The sequence below is a fragment of the Cavia porcellus genome, unplaced genomic scaffold (assembly GCF_034190915.1).
Source record: "Cavia porcellus strain 051 isolate PalLab524CR breed Dunkin Hartley unplaced genomic scaffold, mCavPor4.1 scaffold_20, whole genome shotgun sequence".
NCBI lineage: Eukaryota > Metazoa > Chordata > Mammalia > Rodentia > Caviidae > Cavia > Cavia porcellus.
The window spans coordinates 1,770,987-1,797,962 of NW_026947503.1; the positions used below are offsets into that span (position 1 = coordinate 1,770,987).

General features: G+C 37.0%; 1 protein-coding gene across 6 annotated transcripts in view; it reads right to left on the reverse strand.

Moving 5' to 3' along the window:
* Atp9b (ATPase phospholipid transporting 9B (putative)) overlaps nucleotides 1-26,976 on the reverse strand; it is a 351,973-nt gene that overhangs the window by 219,772 nt on the left and 105,225 nt on the right. For all 6 annotated transcript variants that reach the window (XM_063231400.1, XM_003463321.5, XM_003463322.5 and 3 more), the window contains 2 exons: nucleotides 17,055-17,149; nucleotides 5,419-5,499 (listed from right to left, as the gene is read on the reverse strand). In XM_063231400.1, coding sequence (XP_063087470.1) covers nucleotides 5,419-5,499; nucleotides 17,055-17,149 — 176 coding nt within the window. The remainder of the gene's footprint in view (nucleotides 1-5,418; nucleotides 5,500-17,054; nucleotides 17,150-26,976) is intronic.

Sequence of the window (26,976 nt, forward strand, 5' to 3'; positions counted from 1 at the left end):
GAGTTGTAAGCCCTACAAGTTTGATAAGACCAAAAAGCTGTCACCACAAGTCCTAAGACCACCAAATGCTAGTCCAATCTTACCTTTCTTTTAAATTATGGCCACACTGCCTATGTCAGTGAAGTTATAACAGAGTTCGATTAGGTCACTCACACTGAGGAGCCCAGTTCCACAGCTGGCTTCCTACAATTACTCTTGCCTTGGGAAGATTGCAGATGCCACGCTTGCTAATCTATTCTCATCACTTTATGGAAGGGATTATTTTTCAAGTCTTTCTGAAGAATATAATCAAACTTTTGGTTTTACACAGCAAATTCATTATACTTGGAAACTTTTCTGAGCATTTTTAACCTATTCTTCAAATATTCAACCACAACAGCAATAGCAATTTTAGCTCATCTGCCTGTATACTATATGCTATATTCTGAATGAGTCCCTCCAAAATTCATATGTGGAAATTTAATTACCAATGTAATAGCAAATTAAATTATGGGGGCAGAACCCTAAGGAATAGAATTAGCCTTTACAAAAGAAATTCCAGAGAGCTCCCTTATATTCCTACCATATGAGAACACAGCACTGAAGTTGCTACCACCCTTGAGTCAAACATGGAGTGCTTGGCTTTGATTGTGGCCAGTCCAGAATTGTGAGAAACAAATTTGCTATTTGTAAGTTTCCCAGTCTATGGTATTGTATTATAGCTGCAACACTGTTTCCAAAATCTAGGTGTTTACATAAGGATGGTAAATTTCAAGTTATGGAAAGATGTTTCCCTATTGATAATTCTTTTCTGTCTTCATCTTTGACTCTTTCTGATTTATGCTGTAGTCAGAGTTTGCAAGGGAAATAATTATATACAGGACACATAATTTATGGAATTACTATTTTATGATAGTTATCCAAAGAGTTAAATACAAGAAGTGCAGTAAATGTGTCCATACACTAAGACCCAAGGAATCTGGCTGAGGGCCTAGATCCCTCAGCAATGTCTTTCATGAGTCCAGCTGAAGACCTACAGTCCATGAGTCCAGTGGGAGGCCTAGAACCAACAACAATGACTCATGTAAGTATGTTTCATGGATCTGCGCTGGGAAGGTCCAAAGGTCAGTGGTAGAAGTCAGAAAGTCTGTGCCAGTGGAATGAAGGATCTGTGCCAGTAGGTTGAGGGTTCTGCACTGAAACCAGGAAGTGACGCTCAAAGTAAGGACCAGGACTCCCCTAAAAAGCACCATAGCCATCTCAGCAACAATGAGGTCCTGAGCTCCACTGACGAAGAGAAAAACTGAGTTCATATCAGGAAGCTAGTGTGACAAGCTTCTCCTAGAAACTGAACAGGACATATCTTCCCCTCCAGAGCCAGGAAGTGGTAAGACCAGATCTCCCCTAAAGTGAACTGCAGCCATTCTCAGTGACAAGGGCCCAAGCTCCTCTGACAATGAGAACAGCCAAGTTCCTGTCAGGAGAAAAGCTCAACAAGCGCCTCCAGAACCAATAGCAACAAGAAAACCAACACCACCAGAGAACACCACTCTTTCTTTCTAGGTCTCCTTTTTATGCTGGTAACAATCCTAAGGTGGGTGATCTACACTCACCACCAAATTGATGCCATTCAACTGGTGTTTAAGTTAACCGTCAGTTTTCAATCCACCACAGTTCAGGAACACATCTTTCCAGGTTCTGCCGGGACATTCTGTCTTTAACTCTTTTTGTAAGCAATCCTCCTTCCACAGCACAAGCCCTACTAAAATCTGGCTGCAGTTTTATCTGTTCAATCCAAGCAACTTGGAAAAGAGAGTTTCTGAAGATACAGAGGGAACAGGATGAAGTCTAAGTTGAAGTTCTCAAGTGCATCTATTGAAATAACATTGTAAGTCTAAGAACACCAATGGTTCCCTACCACGATCCTGTGTTGAGTGCACAAAACTTGCTTCCTAATTCTGTAACTCTACCAGTTGCACACACATCTCTATGAGGTAATAAGGAATGTAGACTCTTATTTCCTTCGCTTATTTCTGTCGCCAATAACAGGAAGCTGCCACCCCTACAATCCTCATTAAAATACTCCAATCTTTCCACAACTAGAGCTGTTACTCGAGCCAGCCAATGTTCTTCCACTAAGGACCCTACTCAAGATACCCCAGTGAGAGTCACAGGCATTGCAAAGCTCACCCTGCAGATATCATTACCACATACTGCTGGCTCCAGAGCAGGAAAAGATCCAAGCCTAAACCCTCACCTGAGAGCCTGTTTCTGTAAACTACTTTTTATTTTAAAGAGAATAAAACCAAACAAAATATAACAAAATAAAGCTTATCAAAACAAAACAGTGAAAGTGATACAGGACTTCAAAACAATATAATAGGAAATCAACAATGACTATCATAATTTACCTTGTTATCTTCAAAATAGCTGCCCAGGACTGGGGATTTAGCTCAGTGGCAAAAGTGCTTGCCTGGCAAGCACTAAGTCGTGAATTTTATCCCAGGTACCCAAAAAAAAAAAAAAACAAAAAAAAAGCTGGCCAAGACATAATAAAATCAAACACAACAAAACAGAATAAAAACCAAACAAAACAATGAAAACAATACAGGACTTCAAAGCAAGATAACAGGAAATTAACAATGGCTACCTACCATAATGCCCCATTTCTTCAAAATAACTATCCAGACCATATAGTTCAGGCTTGTAAAATTAAACAAATAATACAAGAACTAAGTGGCTTCTTTACTTCAGTTGTTATCTTTTCAGAAATTTCAGGTGTGTGACTTTTAATTTCTATTATGTTCTGTGTGGGCTGGGGGTCTGAGGTTGTATTTTGTCCCTTCATCCGTGTTCCTCTGAATCAGCCAACTGCTGCATCCTGGGTACTTCCTACATTGGCTGACAGTCCCTTGATAGAAGGAATTGGACTAAGCACTTGGGTTCCTCCAATCTGGTATTCCTGGAGTAGAGGAGAGGCCTGGGGCAATGATTCACCGATTCTCCCCTTATGGTGGTAGGGCCTCATTGTAGGGCTTCTTCTCCACACCAGTGTTGGACTCACCAGATCTCTTCAGGCTTTTGGTGCATGGTCTCAGGGCATGACTTTTTCCTATTATGCCTATTTGTACACAGGTTAGGTACAGCTCTAATATTTCTTTGTTCTCTGTGACAATGTGGTACTGAGGTCTCCCATTACAAGTGTGTTATTACTTATTTGACTTTCCTACCAATAACTGTCTTATACAGTTAGGTGTTCCTGTATTATGTGCATATATATTTATGATTATTATGGCATTTGTGCCGTCTCCAGCTTTCCCTTTGACCCCAATAAATCTTATGTTGCTATTCTTTGTTTTACCTTGTAGCTGCTGGATTAATTTCTTATGGTGTTTTGATATATCTTTCTTTTCATGATCACTGGCTGCAATTCTGTCTTCAGGATCTGAAATTCTATCCTTTCCTTTGTTCAGTCTATTGCATATACACTCAATGGAGGTTTTAACCCCCTACTCCCTGTTTGGATCTGTTTCATGGATTCCATTTCTCTCCTGTGTTGGGCACTGTTTGTCTCCATCTTTTCCTAAGCTCATCCATTCTGTTATTTATGACTTCTCTAACATCTTTGATTTTAAGCATCATTCCTTTTCATAGCTGAGAGATCATTTTCTCTACAGCCATTTCCACTTGTTTTTCACTTCTGTTGTCACCATTTCAGAAAGTTTCAGTGTTTGACTTCCAACTTCATCCATTTTGCGGAGTTCCAGGCTTGTCCTAGGTGGTCTGGAGTCTGGGGTCACAGCCAACCTCTGGATCTTGGCATTCTCCACCTTTTTTTTCTTTTATTTTGACTTCTATGTCGATGCCTGCCAACTTCCCTGATACATAGCTCTCCCACCAGCACTGAGGCCTCTCTCCTAAGGATGAAAGGAAATGTTTGTCCCTCGGGGATGTCCTCCAGAGTTGGTTCTTTATAGCTATTCCAGCAACTTATCTTCTGATGTTTACAGTTCTGTGATAATGTTCGTATTACATCCCAAAGATGTGCTGGGAATGGAGTCAATCTTGGCCTCTGGATATGGGTGCTGGGATTTATTAGTCTTCTGTCAGTGGAGCTCTCCAGAGTCCAACTGCTGTCTCCTTACTATGCCTTCACCTCAGATGCTTCCATGTTACTGGCCTCACTGATTTGCCTTTTAAGAATGTATTTTTTTCATACCATAGTTTTTTAAGAACATAAAAATTCTGGTGTATTTCAAAACTCATTCTATCATCTTTATTACCAGGACATCCCTCCTCCCCTATGTTTTTACGTGTCTCTAAACATAGCTAATTTGCAGTACCCGTGGCAGTGAGCAGCTATAAAGTGATTTCCATATCCCTAAAGATTTTGAAACTTCACATTTTGCATCACCATAGTTTACACATTAACTGTCACATAATGTAAACTCTTTAAATTCAAACAATTCTTTTACGTGACCAAGAGTGAAACAAAAGTGACTATACCAAAAGAAATCTTTTAAAAACATTTTCAGCATTTAAAAGCTATATTCATATATTTAAAAACTTTTATTATGGCGTATTTATGACAGTGAAGGCAAACCTTTTAGAGCTGTCAATGATACAAACAGAGTGCTGTAGTACACGTACCATAGATTCACCAGAACTGATTTATGGCATCCATCATAAGCTGTTATAATTAGAAATATTAAGTCTCTCTAGTCCTGGCAGTGAGAGGCACAAGGGCCTCAAGCATTAAACTCCATCACAATAAAGAGTACAAAAACCAAACACTTGTACATAAACAAGCATATACAGGCAGAACACTGTGGCACACGCCTATAACCGTAGCACTCTGGGAAATCAAGGTAGATGGCTTGGAAGTTCAAGCCCAGCCTAGAAAACTTAGCAAGATCCTGTATCAAAATTAAAAATAAAATAAATACTCAGGTAGTTAGGGATTTAGCTCAGGGGCACAAGCGCCTACTGGGCAAGCTCGAGGTCATGACTTTAATTCCTGGTACCAAAAAATTTTAAAAAATAAAGACTGATGTTAAAAGAAAAAAAGGTTAGATATAGACAGATAGATAATAAAAACCTAGAGATAATATGGGTATCATAGTGGACCTATTATTATCCAAAGTCAAAACCAAAATAGTTTAGTTCTATAATTTTACTGACTTGTATCTTAAGGGAGACAGCTTATGAATATGAATAGGAAAAAAAAATGAGAAAGCCTGTACTGGGCATATCTACAAAGATAATATATGATGTGGGTACATTTAAGATTTAGCATGTTCTCCAGCTTCTTACCAGTTCAGAGCTTATATATGAATTTATTCTTGATTATGTTACTATCTCAAAACAAAGGTCTACTTACTACTTTTAACTTATATATGCAATGAGTACATTTGTAGTGAACAGAGGAATTTAACTTACCCTAGTAAATGTTCCTTCAAAACTATGAATATCCAATTGTGGCTTCTGAGCATAAACATAAGCACTGATAGAAAAAAGATCCTGGAATATAGAACATTTAAATTAATTTCAATATTACCCTTAAATAAAATTACTCAGAAACTTTTCAATTGCTAACTAAAAATTTTCATACATTAAATATCATGAGTGATTACTGATTATCTTAGATTTTATGTGCCAGCATCATGAATTGGGATGAAGGTTAACTAAAGAGGCAGTATTTAAACTCAACAGAAGAGAGGCAATTTCTTTGTTCTTCCTAAGGATCAGTGAGCACCTAAAGACAAGAGAGATGCTAGAAGACCACACGTTGCCCAAGGCTGTGCACAGGATTCCAATATTAAACGTGGAGCTTGAAGTTTCCTAAGTATCAAAGTATGCAGTAGAATCCTAGGCTCTCATGCTCTAAGTGCTTAAAGGCACTCAGTGCCTGTGTAAAGGGTCTTTTAGAGAACCAAAGAACAGACACTCATAGACAGCTCTCAGACTGGGCAGGGCAAACTTCAGACCCCAATGTGGTCAAAAACCACAAAATCAGATCTGATGCTTGGGCTTATTCTCTACGAGGACATCCATCTGAGCTTGAGCTGTGGTTATGTTATGCTGATGTGAAGGCTGCCTGCACTCCAATTGGTGACCTTGAGTCAGTGCCAGAAGTTGGGGAGGCACAGAATAAGGATAGTAAACTCTCCACACCCTCAGAAAAAGGGGATACTTCCTGCCCACACCCAATCCCCAGGAAGATCTTGCTGGAGTTAGTTTGTGGTGCTTTGTGTTCAAATAGCTGCAGCTTGCAGCAGTGGAGCAGGAATCTATTTCTGCACACAAGCAGATTAAACATATCTTAGGCAATTAAAGTGCTGAGTGCTGAAGATCATAAAGTGAATGACCTTGTCTCAGGCCTCTCCTAAGACAAATGATTAAGACAAAAGGGGTAAGGATTAGGCAAAGTCATTGTTAATGTGTTTGCAAATTCAGAGTTTGCTCTTGACTGATTCTTAAACATGATGTGTCTTTATGCTTAAGTTGTGTAAAAATATTCTGTATAAAAAACATTTTGTCTCCTTTGCAAACAATCTTAGTTAAGAGAACACAGAAGAGTAGAAGCTAGGCATGGTGGCATACTCCTATAATCCCGGCACTGAGGAGGCTGAGGAAGGAGAATCGTTTGCAAGTTTGAGATCAGCCTGGCTACAGAGTGAGCCAAAGGCCAGACTGAACCACACAGTGACCAAAAAAAAAAGTTGAGTAAGAGACATAAAACACCTGTCAAATGGAACACCAAAAAATTTTAACAACGAAACCTAATCACCAAGGAGTGCAGAAGCAGTGGAATGGAAGTGAGGGATCAAATGATCCTGTCCTCAAGATCATCTCCTCTTGTTTTGGACTTGGAAAGCTTTTACAAGCCATGGAAGCTGAAACACAGGCTGTGAAGGCTGCGTGCAAACAACAGTGCAGCATTGAGAAAAGGAATTCCCTTGTGAATGGGCATTGTTTCAACTGGCTAAAAAGCACACCTGAGACCAATACTGCAGCTGTGGAGGTCCTGATTGAAACTGCTATACCAGTGCACTGGCAATTAGCATGGGCAGTGCAGAAGAACATCTACAAAGTCCTTCTGAGGGGCCTGCTCCTTAAAAGGGGCTGAACCCAAGGCTGGAATCTGGAAGGGGTTCCAGGAAGATTCCCACAATTCTTAGGCAATTAAGGATTACAGCACCTAAACTGCTGATACAAGCATTTAGCTTATCCTGAATATTTACTTCCTTTCTGGGATTCTGGAATCCTACTATGTACCAGGTAGAGAGAGCCTATGTGACTACAGCTCAATAAAAGCCCTATAAAATAAGTCTCTGTGGAGTTCCATGACAGATAACATTTCACAAATTTGTCACTTTAAGTACCTTAAGTGACTGATCTAGGGGAGAATTCTTGGAAATGCGTGTCTACTTTTCTCTGGACTTCTCCTCATGCATATTCTCCCTTGTTGACTGTGAGAAATCATGGCCTTGAACCAGGATGACACTTCAACTAAGTCCTAAAAAGTCAAAATCAAAAATGGGGGCAGACTTGATGTTCTCTGATAACAAAGATTGCTACTGTTATAAATTTGATTTCCCTCTAGAGTATATCTATGTGTGTAAAGTTTTAGCATGCCTAAGAAAATTAAACTCCTAGACATGAAAAACCAGAGTTCTAAGAGTAGAGTGACTAAAAAGTGTGAGGAAAACTGAAATTTCAGAAGACACAGTACTTCATAGAGGCCTTAAAACCTGTATACAATCTCCAAATTGTGGTTCCCAAAATAGGACAGTGTATACTTCAAACTAAGCTAAAATAAATGAGCAAAGACCTCATCCAAGTTAAGTATAGCTGAAATAAAATCAATCTGGTATGGTAATGCACACCTACAACCCACTACTCAGAATGCTGAGGAAGAATTTCAAGACTAGGATTAGGGATGTAGCTCAGTGATACAGCTCTTGGCTAGAATACACAAAACCTTGGGTCCAATACCCAGTATCACCACCAAAACAGACAGACCATAATTTAAAAAACAACAGAAAACCAAATCCTTAAAATAAAATAATAGAGCCCTGTACTTCTACAATGTATCATTAGCAAAACTGAAGCTAACAATCCAAACTTCTAGGCATATAAAGAAACAAAAACATAGGATCTATACCCAAGAAGTAAAGACCAACCCAGAAAGGATCTAATACCAGAAGTAAGAAACGAAAATTTTAAGTCATTTTTTAAACACATCAAAGACTTAAAAGAAAATGAATCCTAAAATATAAACAAGAAATCACAGCAGAGAAAAAGAAAATATAGCTTAAAAAAAATCAAATGGATATTCTTGATTTGAAAAGAGCACTTGAAATAGTTTAATCAGGTAGCCTTGAAAAGACTGACAATAAAAGAATACAGTCCATGAACCTAAAGATTTAAAAAATGATTTTAAAAATGAGTACAACAGCACAGCCACTGAAGAATATTGAAAAGTCTAGTACACTTATAACTACAGTCCATAAAAGAAAAAGAATGGGGGAGAAAAACTATTGTTGTAGTCTAAGAAAAATAGCTTCGTTATATTTGTATTATAGCAAATTACCTGTAACATGGCCATACCATATATGTTTTCTTTCTCCCTCTGGGTGACCTAATTGATATGTTAATCAATGCTCTCCTCTGTAAAAAATTGTAAAATCTTACCTAATTGATATGTTAACCATTGTTGCCCTCTACAAATAACAGATGTGGTGCTAAAATAAGCTAACAGGGGTTGTTAATTACTGTTAGACTTCTCTATTCTCTGCTGAGGAAACCAGGATGTTTTCCTAATTTAAACTTGTTTAAAGAGTAACTTGCTTGTATGCAGGGAGACTTGCTTGTTAGCACAACCCTTACCTGATCTTGCTCTTTTAAAGAAATGTAATCTCGCCGTGTTCCTTTTCTGTAGTGTGCCCCAGCCCCCCCCCCCCATTGTGAGACCAGCAGCTGTTTGTGGTTTTTACAAGATGAAAGCCCTGACTTTTGTTATGGCCTAAGCCCTAACCACTGTGCCTCACTGTCTGTTCTGTACCCATCATACTGCCTCCCCCTCCCCTTTTCCCCCTCCTATCTATCTAGGTTAAGTTTCAATCTCCTGAAAGGCTGTAAAAGCCTTAGGTTTCAGATTCTGGTAACCCCCTTCCCTACCCGGTGGTCTATCATAAAATGTGCTAATTGTGCTGTTCTTTAAGAAATGCTTAACCTCAAAGAAATTACAGAAAGTTCTGTAAGGCCCAACTACTATCTAGCTGTGTCAACAGTTACAACATTCCTGTGGTTTTTAACTTTAAAAGCGCTGACTTTTAGCTGTGAGGCGCGCAGTCTCCAAATTGGCTCCTGGAGACTGTGACGCCAGGCCTGGCCTAAAATAAAGCCTTTGCTCCCCAAATTTTAATTTCTTGCTTCCTTGGGTTTTATTCCGGGGTTCGAGCTATCACACTATCTGAAGAAATACTGACTGAAAATGTGCCTGATTTACTGACATCCAAACATAAACAGATTCAGAAGGCCCTGAAAACTCCAAGAAATACAACTTGAATACAGCAAACTCAAACTGCTAAAAATTTCAAAGAGAAAGAGAAAGAGGAGTCTAAAAACATCTAAAGGAAAAATGAGACATTAATAAAGGGAACGATGATCAAAATACACTGACTTCTCATTACAAATAATCAAGGCAGAGAATAGTGGGTCAAAATAATTAAAATGATAACCCTCAGAGAAGGTAGAAACTCAGATCTTAAAGAATGATAAGGAACAAAAGTAAAAATGTATTGTTTTTAAACCCTATTTTTTCACTTAATTTCCTTAAAGTATACACACAACCAATAGAGAAATGAAAACAGAACACTAAAAACATTCCATTAAGTTAAAATGGACAAAATAGGTGATGGCAGACTCAAGAAACTAAAAGAGGTTCAGGTCACAGAAACATAATGGGAAAGAACCAACAGAGAGATTAAGAAGAGAGAAGACAGGGAATTACTGATAAACAATCTTTCATCATACAAAGGGGGAAACAATTACCAACACAAGCAATAGGTAGTTTACTGGTGGAAAATCAAAGGAATTTCCATTTAATAAATTCTGCTTTTGTGTAAGGCATAATTAGAAATTAATGTTGAAAAAGTTTGAAAATATTGCCACCAATAAGGACCAAGTTGATAATATCAGATAAAGAGGATTACAGAAGCACTAAAGACCAAGCTAAAATTTATAATCATGAGCTTATATTTGCCATTTCTAGCCTACCTTCTGAAAGTTGCAAAATAATTCATTTTCTACTCTCATTTATTTAAATTCAGTAATCACATATACTTTCTAAGAAGTCTTATTACGTGGAACCTTTCCTGCTTCTGCTTTATTTAGATTCTTACATCCTCCCAAATTTCTTCATACATACTGGACATGTGAAAAATTAAGTCTCTTCTGTTCTTGGGACAATTAATTCCTCTAGACTACATTTTTATTTGGATTAGTCTCTCCCTTTCCTGTTGATTCTACTTGTGTTTTCCAATGCTCACTTTACAGCAAGGAGGCAGCATGGCTGCAGGCTCTTTCATGAGGTCTGTATAGATTAACCCTACCTGGCCAGATCTCTTGTGTAAGTAGAACTGGCAGGCGACACATCAAACTTGATCACTTAAGGGGAACACATGTTGGTTAAAATCTGTATAGTTTCTTTCATTTTTAGAAGACACAGCAAGTATTTTCCTGTGTATATTTATTTTCTATTTGAATCTATATAACACTCAAATTTCAAGTCCTTTAGACTTAGTTTAAGAACAGAGTGATAGATGGTAACAAAAATGACATTCAAAAAAGTAATACTATTAAAAAAAAGTCCCCTCCTCATACCACTAAAATTCTCCAAGAGGTCTGACTGAATAGTCTTAGGCATTCAAAAAGAAGCATGAAAGAATACTAAAAATTAACAGAAAACAAAATGAAAAAATGGTGTGGCAGAGACTGTCTTCCAGACTTAGAACTTTGAAGCTTCCGACTGAAAGGTGGCCAGATACACTCCTCAGCATTAGCTGCAACTAGCTATGACGGTAAGACTGATTTTTGGCCAACAAAGCACAAAAAGAAATGAGTACAATGACCTAATTGAAGTGTAAGAACTATCTCCTTCCTTTGTCTCTTTCACTGGCCAGTATGGAATTGGATAGGCCCTGGGATTTCTTGTGGGAAGTCACATGGTTAATGATGGCAAAATTGTCCCATGAGCCTTGGACTGCCAGGGTTGTCAACTGAAGAAGAAGAAAAAAATCTTCAACTTTCAGTTCAAAAATCAGAAGCACTCTAGATCTTACAGCAATAGAAACCTCACATACAGAACAATATGCTCCAAAATCAGAGGAAGAGACAAAACTCGACCTGAACACCCCAAAACACTTTCAGAATGTTACACAAGATGCTGCAGCACAGATAAAGTTCAAGACACGACAACAGAGCTGCAACTCCATGGTGTGGAAACACAGCAACTCCCAGGTAAGCCCTGAAGCTGAGGAGCAGTGACAAGTCTCTTGAAGAACACTTGCCAGCAGAAAACAGCACGGCACAGAGACAGCACTTTTTCTCCTGTCCTCCTAACTCATCTAAACACATTCAACTACAAAAGCTAACTTCCAAACTTCCAAGACTCTAGGAGACAAGGAGACTGCCTCTCAACTTCCTAGGGAACACAGGCTGTATGAAGGGATGCGTGCGTGTAAACACACTAGTTCATCCCAGGAGGGTTGTTACTGCAGCACAGACTACACAGAAACCTACAAAGCTGTATGTTTAAGTTAATTAAGTCAAGCTAGTTTACAGAAAGAAAAATACATTGTGTAATAACTCGAGACTTGTGAACACACTACTAGAATAAGCAGCCAAAAAACAAAGGATAAGGCAAGAACTGTTCGCTTAAATATTATACTGTGACAGTGATTTTCAGATCATGAATCTTTCCCTACCACAGCCTATCTTTTGATACAGGAAAATAAAGAACAAGCTAACAACAATTCTCATTTCTACATGCACATGAACATTTACAAGAGTGCATTTTATCTAGTATATTAGACAGCAAATGACTGAATAATGGCACGATAATGAGAATGTCATTTGAAGCTTTTCACGATAATTTAAAAATCATTCTGAAGTTTTCAATAATGTAAGAAAGCCTGTGCTATTAGGTCAAGGGCAACATTTGTTCACATTACTTAAAGGTCATTAAAATACATCCTTAATCATAACATGTGGTTCATTACAAATAAAATTGCCTTTCATTCAATAAAACTAATTAAATGTAAATGGTATTGTTTACTGCTATATGGATCTTTTGAAATAAATCAGCAAATCATGATTTATTGAAAATTACATGGGCCTCATAGTTAATAAATTTGCTTGATCACAAAGCCAGAAACATATTTCCCCAATATCTTCAGAGCATGAAAACTGTTCCCTCCATACGGAAACAAGAAATAAGAAACAGCATCTGCATTGCAGGACATGCAGCGTAGATATTATCACTCAACTCCCTGCAATTTTAATTCTCTGACCATATTGAATATCTGAGAATGCAGTAAATAACAAACATTACTCTGAAGTGCTGTCCTTGGTTCTTCAGGAATCATTCTAATGGATGCAAGGATACTTCCTCAGGAGAATCATGATGGCAAGATCTGACATGACACAAAAGGCAATATGACACAAAATATCACCAAATATATCACAACAGAAACAGAGGAATTCAAATAGGAGTGAGGATTCTGGCCAGCATAAACTATGAAATGCCAATCCAAATTCCATTGCCTGTGTCCATAATAAATTCAGAGCTTTTTTCTATGGAAAAAATCTATATTTAATCTATTTTATTGTCATAAAAATTTAAACTGATTACTAAATCAGAAATTCAATTAAGTTTTATTCATTCAAATGTCTACTTATATTCCTTATCAAAGTATACTAGCCATAAAAATTTTAAAGGAGCAGTATATGAAATGTATAACTAAGTATTCTGAAATACCTATTTACATATGTGTGCCACTAACAAAAATGAAGATGACATCCTGTCATGGTATATGTGGGTGGCCCCTAGCCTCATGCATTTGCATTACGCATTTGTGATTGGTTCATTGTCTAGCGCTTGGATTGGGGGGTGAGTGCTGCACGGGCCTAGGGGCGGAGCCAGGATGTGACGTAAGGGCAGGAAGAAGGTGTGTCTCACTCTTTTGCCAGTTGCTGCCTTGCTGTTTGCAGCCCCTACAAACTGTGACCCACCCATGCCAGCCTGCCTTGGAGCTAACTGAGTGTGGATTAAAACCTCCAAAAACTGTAAGAAATAAACCTTTCCTTTCCCAACTTGGTGCATCAGGTATTTTGTCTCAGCAAACAGTAAAAAGTATCTAAGACACATACTTAAAATAAAATGTGATTTCCTATGATTTCAGCAGAGTACTCAGTTATAGATAATAGTTTGCTAGAACTTTAACTATTTTGATAATGTACAATTTACATGTAATAAACTGCACATAAAGTATAAAATTTTGTTTTGATATATGTCTGTCAGCATCACCACAATCAGGTATCAAGTATCTCATACCTCCAAAAGTATCCCTGGCTGCCACGCAGCTCCCACCTCAACCCGTAGCCTACAGAGTTTCCAAGAAGTGGAACCACACGTCACAGACTTATTTTTCTATCCTTCACTTTTCATTCAGGCAAATTCTAATACAGTGTTTCAGTTCTATAATTTTCTACTATTCTTGGTAAATTTAAACCACAAAATTGGCACTTACTGTGGCAATGTCCAAGCTGCTTACCAAAAGTATACACCAAGATTCCTGGGGGGATCTGCAGGCGCAAGCAACAGACAGTGGGCCTACTGCCCATCTATGACACCACATAAAATACTTTTTAGTTTTCTAAGCACTCTTGATCAGTCAGTCTTTCAGTCTCTCTCTCTCGCTCTCTCTCTCTCTGCCTTCTCCTTCCCTTCCTTTAAACCTCGAGAGATTACCTGAGAATGTATACCAAAAAAAGAAATGAAACATACAAAGAGTAGTACGTAAAGCAGAAAAAGTAGCACTAACCCAAAAATCAGTACAATTTACATTAAAAAGTTAATAGGCTATAAGATGTCTCTGATAAAATTTTCTTTACTAAACAGTTTGAGAATAATAAACTAGATGCCCTAAAGTCTAATGATACAACTTTATTTTACAACATGAAAAAACAGAAAACAGTGGGAAATATGGTGATGGTAGCAAAGAGCTGAGACAGCAAACAATGGAATATAGGGTACTCAGAGTGCAGCAAGGGGTAACTATGCACACATCAAAGTCCAGGAAAGAGGCGCTGTTTACCAGCACGCTAAATCACTCAACTGGTTGTGCAGATGAGTGGCACAATGGAACTTCTTTCCCTATGGATCTCTGCATATCCTGTAGAATCATTGGGAATATGTCAATAGTTGTTATACTATAAATGCTAATGACCAGCCTTGTACTTTTAGACCTCGCCTACTGACAGACACTTAGAGTAGTTAAAAAGATAAACGAATACTGGTGAGACAATGCCTTCTAAGAATAACATGAAACCTGTAAGCATAAAAAAAAAACATATCGATACTAACTGAAATAAAATTTAACATAATATGACAAAAGATATGATGAAGCTAGCACCTAAGAAACAGACTGAGAAAACATATTCATAACACGTACTGAAGAAATAGGCACACTCACCATAATATTGAGAGTTTATAATTATATAAGCATTTGAGGGCAATTTTTCATTTCTGAAGTGTTCAGTGAATAGTACTAATGCAACTCTTTGGGATCTTTCTCTCCCTCTTCCCAGTAGATTTGATTTCTTACTAATAGCTTAACCTAAAATACATGTTAGACAGATTAGAAATCTTATATGAAAAGAACTTACATAAAACATAATCACTGAGGGCCAGGGGTTTAGCTCAGCACCCTAAGCGCCTGACTGGCAAGCACAAAGTCATGAGTTCGATCTCTGGTACAAAAACAACAACAACAACAACAACAACAACAACAACAACAACAACAAAAAAAAAAACCACTCAAAATATAATTCTAAGTGGAAATACTATAGTGTAAGCATAAAGCCAAACGTGTAACCATGCTAAAATCGTTTTGAAACACTGATAAATCATACTGTATAAAGATGAAGTTTTATAAAAAATTTTTAATAAAATTTAAATAAAACTTGTAAAATATTGCATAATAGATGACATAATTAATTGTTGAAAAAAAAACCTGCAAGCATAGTGCCACTCCACTGTCCAAGTGTGTGACAAGAGAGAGAGAGTGAAGAAAAGGCGCTGTGAGGAGTCACATACAGCAAACACGAGGGCAGGCAAGGTCTTCAACTTCATGATTTAGATACTATTTTCAGACCACATATTACCATTAGAGTCAAGTAGAATATAAGCCTTCCTCTCCCCTTTGAAAGAATGCATCCTGCCAGAGACTTGAGAAGCTCTAGCAGCAGGAAAAAGGCAGGTGCCAAGCCTCGTTCACTGGTGTCTTCCCCTGCTGAATGCTGCTAACAGAAAGGCAGACTCATAAAACCTTATTCTTTATTCACCTGATCTGGTACATTATGTAACTTCAGGTGCTTTATCAAAGTCAAACTGACCAAGAGAAGTAAATATTTTGAATCCACTCAAGACATCCAGGCAGCTAAGAAGCACAACTAAAGACACAAACAAGAACTCCCAGAACTGCTTCAGAAAGTGGCAAGAATCCTGGGATGTGTTCAAAGCAAGAACAGTATTTTGAAGGACATTAGTGGCAATCTGCCTTTCACTGTGACCACTTTTTAAAATTTAAGCATTTACCATGTATTTTGGCCATGCTTTGTTTTTTTCAATTTTAAGAAAGAAGAAAATATTACAGTGATGTGATGATAAATAAACAGACAAAGAAGAAATAAAAGACTCCCATCTGGGTCTCGCTGGTTTTGGAAATATACAAAATACAAAAATAATTATTTTAATATAGAAATTACCTAAAATATGGGCAAAAGCAAAATACTCAAAGAGCAAAAAAATCTCTCAGTCCCACAGATGTCAACAAATTTTCCAGGAAATTCAGCAAAAGAAGATTGAGAAGGTTCCTGTTTCCACAGTAATCACTAACTATATGCAAGTCATGCTGCTGTACCTACCCTTACACAACCAGGCTAACGAAAGGTACTGAATTTACAGTATCAAAATTCTTTCAGCCAACAACTGCTTGGGTCAAAGGTCACCCTGAAACAGTCTCAAGCATTCTCTACTCTCCACAGAGTATCAGGAAATCCTATAGAACAAAACTTCTTGCATTCAGAACAATATATAAACTCACACAAAATAAACACAACCATAGTTGTGCTTAAAAACAAAATGTACAACAGTTTGGGATATGTTTATATTTGCAAGAGAGACTTTGAGATCACTGGAAATACAGAATGAGCTATGGTCTTATTCCTTCTAATCCACAATGCATTTTTCCAAAGTACAGGTGAACATTCAGTAAAGTTAAGGCCAGACTCTCTGACTGGTTCAAAAGGCACAGTGATACTTGCTTCCTCTAGTCCCAGAGGTTTCCTGTGGTTCAGGAGAAAAAGCCACAACTAACAGGCTGACTTCAATAGCAAGGCTGAATCAGTGTCTGAATTCCAGTCTCCAAAGCAATAGTTGACTAGCCATTTGGGATCAAATCAGTCAGCAACAATGGACTCCCATGATCCCCACCAAAAACACTCAATATCAACATTATTTGAGAAAGTAAAAAAAAAAAAAAAAAAAAGAAAGAAAAGAAAAATTTAAGTGTCAACAGGAACATGCAAACTATTTAAAGAAGGTTGTATGCTAAGAAACCACAAAAATTATTTTGGCATCATTTTTAATGACCCTCCATTAGGAATAAGGAAATGATAAAATAAGTTCTCAATGTACTATGTAAGTTAGCTGGTACAAACAGAAATGTCCTTTCTCCCTAGACATCACTAAAATAAAAGGATTCTATCGTCTGCACGGTGCTCACCCCCAGAGCTGGTAGCCGTTGCGTGCAGCTCACTGCCACCTTTAACTTCCAGTCAGTCTCACCATCAAGCTGATCTGTTCGAATAAAACACGAACCTAGAAGGCAGAGGAAACAAGATCACCACTGTTGAAATAAATTACATAAGATTATTCCTGATCCATGGGTGCAGTCAAAGCACAGATTAGCATACATTAGGACTCAGAAATGATATATCTAGATTAAATAATCTGAAGAACGAAAATCTTTAGAAGGTTTCATTTCAGATGATAGTATTTGAACTATCAAAGAACAAATCTGTACGAAGATAACAGCCATTAAATTTTTTAATCGCTCTTTTCCTATTTGATGTTTTTGTCTATTAAGGTTTAATATTAACCATGATGATACATTTTTTTTTTCCTTTTTATCGGTACCAGGGATTGAACTCATGACTGCCTGCTTGCAAGGCAGATACTTACGCCGCTGAGCTAAATCTCCAGCCCCTGTGATGATATTTTAGAAAGACTAAATTGACATATCTTTAATCTACATATATTTTCACAATGAAATAAGACACATACAAAAATCCTAAAGAGTATAAATTACCTAGCTAATAAACTGTGTGTTCAGTAATAGAAGCAGTTAAAACATTAGTACCTAGGTAAGTGCTATTAGATACTCATAACCATATCAAATTTTAAATATGGAAAACTATCAAAATTAAAACCCCATTTACCATCAGACTACACTATAACATCTCACTTCTCAGATCCTTCCTTAAAAACAGAACAGCTAAAACATAAGATGACATATAATAGAAACACTTTTTACAGTAACACAAGGTAAGGGACAATTAGAAAGCTAGCTAAAACACAGCGTATGAGGAAAAACAAAAAATAAAGGAAGACATCAACATACTACACCTAGGAAAGATCACTAGGACTGTTAAATGAGAAAAGATGCAAAACATTATATACAGAATAATATAATTGGGGCTGGGGATTTAGCTCAGTGGCATAAGTGCCTGCCTTGCAAGCAGGCAGTCGTGAGTTCCATCCCTGGTACCAATAAAAAACGAAAAAGACAAAAAAAAGAAAAAAAAAAAAAAAAAAAAACCACCCAGAGTAATATAATTAAAAGGGAGAATGTATGTGTAAATATCTGTGTGTGGCTACCTGCTCATATATGTACATATCTGTGTGTACATGTGCACCCGTGTGCATGTGCATTCGTGTCTATGTGCACAGATTCACTTATGTGATGTAACTCTGTGTGCATATTCGCATGTGTTTAGAGGAAACCATTCATGCATGTGTGTCTGTGTATCTCTGTACTTTCTGTGTATACAACTCTGTATGTCCATACCTTTGTGCATAAATGGATGTACCTGCACAGAAGCCTACCTGTATGTGTATACGTGCATCATACCTGCACAGGGAAGAAGGGTACAAAAAAGGTACAGATTAGGCAGACCTTTCTGATTACATCTCATTTTATACTATTCACCTGGAAATCATGTATGCATTACATAACTGAACAAATAGACTATATATCAGTTTTAAGAATTAAACCTAGGGTCATGCAGACTGTCAAGTGCTATCTCAATGAACTACATCCCTAGCCTTTTAAAATAGTATTTTCAGTCAGTCTCACTAAGTTGCCCAGACTGTCCTTAAACTTGCAATCCCCTGGTTCAGTCTCCTGAGCATGTAGGATTATGTGTATGAACCAGCATACTCAGCAACTCAATTTTTTTAAAAAGCAATTCCTAAAAAAGAAAAGGATATAAGATATAAAAAATCCATAGCTTAATCATAGATAGAATTCATTCAAGTAATGTTTAGGGTTCTTAAATGTTTTTACTATAGAATAAAATAGTTACAGAAAGCTATAAAAGCATTATTATAGCTTATGAATTCTTAAAAAAGCAAAAACTCTCCGGATAACTGCAAGACCCCTTAGAAAAGCTACTGCATGTCCTCCTGAAGGAACACACTGGAATCTTCTGCTTGCTGGTTGTGCTTTAGGGCTTATCACCCACCTACTCATACAGTCTTGCTGACTCTCAGTGTCTCTTGAAGTCACAGTTAATCTCTAACTCCTTTCCACTCCTTCCCCTTCTATTTCACCTGCTGAAGGGCTGAGTCTGCACTGGGGTGAGTGGACACTCATGGACCCCTGTGCACCAGTGCCAGAGCCCAGCTCATGTTCCACAGGTCTCAGTCTCCTCTGTCCAGAGACACCAAGTCCAGCTTCTGCTCTGCTCTAATACTGGAGCCACTCAGGCTCAATGTCCAGACTAGCTGCAGTACTGGAGGATAAAGAAACTGATGGCCTATCCTTCCTTTTTTCAATTTCAGCTGGAATAAAACTCAAGAGGCTTCTGCTCTTTCGATCGGGTTGGTCACTCAATAAAACAACTTCTGTTAGAAAAGGCTGGCTCCTTGTTATTCTTCACCTACAGTATTTCAAAACAATGAGTTGACACTCTATCATCATAAGATGCCAATGAAGGAGAAAAGCAGAAGAGCTGCAGTATTGGTAAGTTTCAACACAATGCAATTGAGTTATTAAACAATATGAAATTACCCACAATTAGCCAATAGATCTGCCTCTTCATTTCAGCACTTCAGTTCTAGTATCATGAACCCAGTAAACTGACAGTTTCCTTGTAATATGGTTTGCAACACATTTATTGCTAATAGACTAAACACTGTTTCTAAGTCTTTTCAGTGAACAAGAGAAAAAAGTTTATGTGTACACATAAAGTACATAATGAGTTCATAATGATCTCACTAATCCAAAGTCAACCATATGGCATTTCTTATAACCTGTTCTCCCCGCTAGTTCAATCTACTTCCTTCTACATTTAGAACTCTGATTTTCAAGGATGCAGAAAACAGAAGCTATCAGGTCTTGTGCCTGCAGGTGGTCTTCTTGCATCTGTGTGTATTCTGTGGTGTACAGTAATAACTGATACTCTCATTTTGTGGTTAATGCTGTCTGTGGGTTGCTGGTTCTACATAGTAGCTCAGTTTCTCTTCTGAGTGTATAAGCATGCCTTTTTTTAAGTTAAAGAATAAACACCATTACTTAAGTATAATGGCCACACGATTAACTTTCACATTTAAAGTGTGTAAGTTAATATTTCATCTTAGAGTCACATATTACAGAGAATGATACATCCTGAAAACAGTATTGTTAGGAGAGCTGTCATTGTGTATACCTTCTTTCCTAGATGAGAAAGGTCAATAACTTGATGTGGCCTCTTACATGTCACCCAGTAAACTAATGCACAAAATGCTAGTGTAACATAGCATAGTTGAATTGTAAACTCTTTTAAAGTAAGAGGCGTATTTCCTCAAATAACAATAAAAAGTATAATAATAAACACAAAACTAAGTCACTTATTATCATCACCAAGTATTATACACTGTATAATATGTGCTGTATTTTTATATTACTGGATATAAAACAGGTTTGGTTGTATATGCCTCACCCTAAAGTTGTGCATACTTCACTGCCCAATCACATTATGACACCTACAACACAACTGGGCAAAAGGAATTTTTCAGCTGAATTAAAACCTCATAGGGTTACCTTACCCTCCCTACATGTGGGTCCGCAGCTGATTATATCATCTTATGATTCCTGACTTCATGCCATGTCTGTGAAATCACAATCAGCACTGAGACACATCCGTGATGGATAAACTGTCCTATTGCCCCCCTATGATAACTTCACTTCCTGCCCCTCCTCCAATGGCCATAGGCCTTGGGAATGCCTCATGTAGTATCACCTTCATTTGTTTCTGCTATGGCAGGGATTTGGTGAGATCCAACAACTGTGCTTGCGTAATCATATTCCAGGGTCTCAGAACTTCATATAATAACACACCATGATGGAATTTAACTTGTAAGAAAAAAACTGCAGATAAATTATAAACAGCATTCAATTACTGTATCATTAGCGTAATATTAATACTGTTACAAAACTGTCGTGCAGATGTATCTGCACAGTAAAAAGCATAGGCTGCACTTCTCAGGGCAGTTAACATGAGGCTGTAAAAATGACTTTTCAAGCTGGATCCATGAGACATAACCTTAATCAGTGAGAAAATGACAATTGTTCCGTGATTGTTAAAAAAAAAAAAAAAAAAAAAAAAAAAACACAGTGAAATTCTGCTCTCAGTTTTACAGGTACTGGGAAATGAAGAAAACAAAGATTCACTGAGTACATAGTTACTTAAAACAATGGGAACATGAGAACAAAAGTGGTTTGCTGCATCTCTGAAATGCTGCAGTAGTTTAAACATTTCTTGCTGACTACTTTTCACACAACTCCAATTAGGAGGAAAAACGTTTTTACGTTTCAGCACTGGCATGTGCCCCACAAAGCTGGAATTAGCTTAAAACATCCATTTAGGAACTTTCAGAGTTGTAAAACACCCAAGAGTTTCTTTAAAAATGAAGCTTTTTGTTGCCATCAGATCCTTCAGGACATCTTCATCATTGCCCTCACTATGTCTTATTTATATCAAGAAGCTCACTGTCACTGTGATGGTTAAGGTAGATTATCATCTTGATTGGCTTGGCAGCAGCATGGACATTAGTAAAGGCCACTTTTGGGTATCTGTGGGTGGTTCACAGAGCACAACCTTGCAATCTATATATGGTGTCATGCTCTGCTTCCCAGCCACCATGAACAACCCAACTTTGCTTCACTAAACCTTTTCACTATGATTTTTGAGATCAAGCAATCACATACTAAAGCCCTAGAAACTGTAAGGCAAATCAAAACTCTCTTTAAATTGTGTCGGGTATCCAGGATTAGGACAGCTGACTAACACAGTCACTAAATTCTTCTGTCTGCAAAACCAGCTATCTTTTGGAAGGGCAGCGATGTGTACATTCTTACAGTCACCTATTTCTTCTACAATTCTATGTATTCCCAACTGGCTTCCTGCAGAGTTCTTACAATGGTGCAAACTTTCTGCAATTATTCACACCTAACATTCAGTTCTTGTCAATATGCTTGAAAATTTTCAACTGTTTTCTGACCCACTTCAAAAAGCCAAATAATAAATTAGATAATCACCAGCTATAGGGACAAAAGCAGGTTCCAGAGACCACATAATATGAAAGGCTTTAATGGCAACTCACTCAGGACCTCTTCTGTCTCTCAGACAGAAGCTTTCATTCTCCCAATAAATATTTCTGCTTTTAAGAAAAAAAAAATAGATAACAAGCTTTAGATGTTAAAATAATGCCTTGATATACCAGCTAGGAGTGATGAAATTGTTTTGGTAATAAAAGGGAAACTAACTTTGACAAGGGGCAAGATAACAATATGCTTGCTCTATGTGTGAATCGCATACAGATAATGCAGGCACTCTAAAAGACTCAGAAAGTGGTTTTTAGTCCTATAACCTTAAATTTGAATTGGAAATAGAATTATACCTTTGCCAAATTACTCCTTCCAAGAAAAGAAATCAAGCTGTATGTATCTAAAGAAAAGTCTTAGGAATCTGAGAACTCTACAGGAAAGTAAGACCAGAGCCTCAAATACAGTACCCTTCCAATCATGAAAGCCAGAAGGACAGATGCTAAAGTTCATAGAGTAAACACAGAGAGGTCTCTACTGGAGAAAAACAGGACTAGGAAAATCAATAATGTGCTGTGCAGCATCGATGTGCTGAAATATCAAGGGTTCATCCTTCTACATTGTTGATGGAATGTAAGCTAGTAAAATCAGTATGGAAATCAGTATATAGAGTCCTCAGAAAACCTAAAACAAGAAACTTCATCTACCAAGTTATTTCCCTTGTAGGTATCTTCCTGAGTTAAAAAAAAAAAAATCATATTACAGTGATAATGTATACTCAAATTTATAGGAATACAACTAAAATAGCAAATTGTGGAAGAAGCCTATATGTCCATCTACAGATGAATAGACAAAGAAAATGTGACACTTATATACAATGGAGAATTATTCTGCCTTAAAGAAGGATAAGCTTAAGTCATTTGCAGGAAAATGGATGCACCTGAAGACCACAGTATCAAGTAAAATAAATCAGACACACAAGATTAAATATCATATAACCCAAAATACAGAAAGCAAATTAAAAGACAGCAGTAAGTAGGGAGATAGATCTTTTGCAAATGGAAAGGGGACTAAGAGATGGGGTGGGAGGAAAGGAGGAAAAAAGAATTGAGATGTGCTACATATACATACCAACTGCCTACAAAGAATGTGATCAACATGTACCATAATCACATACTAATAAAAACTAAAACTTGAAAAAAATTTAAGTGTATGAATTCATAAATTTATTTTTAAATAGTCCTGACTTTATTAAGTATCTACCTAGGCTAACATATTCTCTTGTTGTTATTACTGCTGGAAACTGACAAATTATAATTGCATATATTTATGGGGTTTAAAATTGTGTTATGAATTAAATAATTTACACTAGCTGGGTGTGGTAGCATAGGGTTATAATCCCAGCACTTAAGAGACTAAGGCAGGAGGATCACTGCAAGTTTGAGGTCAACCCGGGCTACACAGTGAATTCGAGGTCAGCCTCAACTACATAGAGAGATGCTGTCTCAAAAAACCAAAATAAATGATAATTAAGTCAAGCTAATGAACATACTCATCGTTTCAAATACTTGGCATTTTAAGATGAGACCATTTCAAATTTACATTCTTAGCAATTCTGATTATACAATATACTTTTATTATACAGATAGATGATTGATAGATAATCTCGAAAAAGAAATGAAACAAAAATGCTTTCCTCCCATCTGAGATTGTACACTTGACCAACACATTCCCATTCTTCACACCAAACCTCTGGTAACTACCACTCTGTCTCTACATATGGTAAGTTCACTGTTCTAGATTCCATGTGTAAGAACATGCAAAGCCATCTCTCTGTGTTTGGTTTATTTCACTTGCATAAGGCGCATCAAGTTCACTGTGTTGCCACAAGTGACCACATTTTCTTCTTTTAGAATGCTGAACAGTATTCAGGTATATAGCCCCATTATACAACACTGTCTTTACTTATTTATCTGTGATGGACATTTAGTCTGATTCTTGGCTACTGGGAATAGTAGTGCAATGAACACAGGTTCCCAAGTATCCATTCAAAATACTGATTTCACACCTTCTGAGGGATTTCTACATCATATAGTAATTCTATTTTTAGTTTTTCTAACATATTGTTCTTAAAATGGGCAAACAAAGGGAAGTATCAACAGTTTGTTTTGCTTTTCCTTACATTTCACAGTACCAAAGAACAGATAGATAGGAAAAGATCTATTTTGTTTGTATGCTACAGGAGTTGAACAAAGGCCTTTGCACTGAGCTACATTCCCTGGTCTTTTTTTTTTTTTTAAAACAGGGTCTTTGCTATGTGGGTTAAACCACCTAAGCTGGGCTTGAACTTGCAATTCCCCTGCATCAGCCTGCCAACATGCTGGGATAATAGGCATTCACCATTATGCCCAAAAAGAAAATATCTTGTTAGTATGGAATGTCAGCTATAAATACAAAAGAAATAACAATTAAAATGTAACTACGTTTAAATATCTAGTGAACAATGACAAGAAAAATGGTAAGTACTTTACACTGGCCAGACCAACTGGCAACACCTAAGTCCACTTGACTTCATCCTTCCAAATGAGGAAATATCAATCCAGACATCACAAACCTAATAAAGTTAAGCAACAAGGATTACATAATAGTGTTGCCAGGGATATTAGCTCAGCAGTGCAATGCCTGCCTGGTAAGCGCAAGTTCCTGAGTTCAATTGCCAGTACAAAATAAATACATACACACATACATACAGTGCTGATGCAGTATTCTTTAAAAAAACAAACTGAAAATGAGTATGAATAAGTTTTAGGTCTTACTACCAGTTAATAGAAATATAAGCAATAAAGGAATATATTAAACCAAAGATATACAACCAGGCAAATCTAGAATACTAGAAATTCCTTTTCTGTTTTTTTTGGAGATAGGGTCTCGCTATACCGTTCAGACTAGCTTTGAAATCATGATTTAGCCCAGGCTGGCCTCAAACTCCTGCCTCAGCCTCTTGATAAAACATGGGAAATTCTGTAAGTCAAATGACTCTTTCTTCAATTAGTAAAAAAGAAAGAAAAAACTGTTTAGCTAAAAACAGACTGAAGAGACATATATATATATATACCAAGTACAATGGACAGACCTTAGTTTCTGATTTGAAGAAACCAAATATAGCACGAAATGACTGAGATGAGCACAAAGTTGGAAACTGACTAGATACAAGATAATGAGGCATTTTATTAAATGCTTTATGGTATGATAATGGCATTATGGTTCTGATTTTTAAAGAATGAAGACTATATTAACACAATGACATAATAATGAGATTTATAATTCACTGGAGAAGAGGAAGAATGATGAAACAGACTGGTCATATTATGATCACCATTAAGATGGGATGATGACTATATAAACAGTTCATTATACTATGTTGCACAAACTAATTTCTTCTCTACAGCAACAAAAATTTTAAAAAATTCCAGGCATGATGGTGCACACCTAGAATTCTAGCACTTTGGGAGGCTGAGGAAGTGAGACCTTCATGACTTGAAGACCAACCTAAATTACACAATGACACAGTATCAAAGAAAAAAACTCAAAATCCAATAGAAAAATGGTGCAAAATGAACAAAATCTTTAAGGGACTTCGACTCTCCAAAACATCAATGTAGGTTTCCTATTCTCAATAAACAGTAAAAATACTAAACATTACTCATTTAAAAAAAAAAAAAAAAAAAAAAAAAAAAAAAAAAAAAAAAAAAGGAGCTTTCTGGAAGGAGAAAGGAGGGCTCCAAATTAGAAGGCTCAGGCATCAAGTGGTACGAACTCTCAGTTTTCATCATGTGTCAAACCAGTTATTAAAGAACTGAGTATCCATAAACACCAACATGCACGGATAAAATAGTCCTAAGTTGACACTCTATAGCCAAAAGGAAAGAAACAGGACAAACTAACTGGACAGAAAATCTTTGGACAGTAACCTCATTTGGAAGGGTGAAGTCAAGTGGACTTAGGTGTTGCCAGTTGGTCTGGCCAGTGTAAAGTACTCTGCTCTAGCAAATGACCACAGAAGACACCAGCCTTCCTCACCCTTCAGTAAGAACAAAGACAGGAGCCTACATTTGCACTCATGAAGCATATTGTCAAGAATCCCTAATGCTACGCAAAGACACTGCAAGGTTAAAGGAGGAATCTGAACTTCTAATTCAATCTGTCAACTATGAAGCAGCAGCCCTTGCCCTACTCAAAGAAGTGGTGCCAGGGAAAACTGGTAAAGTAAAAGATTTTTAAGAGATTTACACTCTTGTAATACTGTACTCAAAATGTTCAAATTTAAAAAAATATCACTCATCATAAAAGGGACAAAAATTATTTCAAACTGTTTAAGTTTTTCACCCTGAAAACACCTGGTCTGATCTCAGAAGAATTATTTCAAACTGAGTAACAAATGATAAACTCAGGACCACACACAGAAAAACTACAGATCTGAGAATTATCTGATAATAACTTAAAAATAATCATGATAAACATGTTTCAATAATCAAACATAAACACAGCTAAACAATGTAAAAAATAAGTCTCAGCAAAGAGACATAAGGTACAAAGATAGTCCTATGGAAATTTCCTTGTTAAAAAACAAGTGACCAAAAGAAAAACCCAATGACCAATGAATGGGATCAACATCAGATGAGAGAGGAGAGAAGAAATGAAATAGAACAAAAGATTACCCAAAATAAATAAAAATTAAATGAAAATAAAATTAACAGATCCTTAAGAACCTGTGGAACAATAAAGAGAACCAACATTTATGTCATAGAGAACTAGAGGAACAGGATAAAAGGGCTAAGGA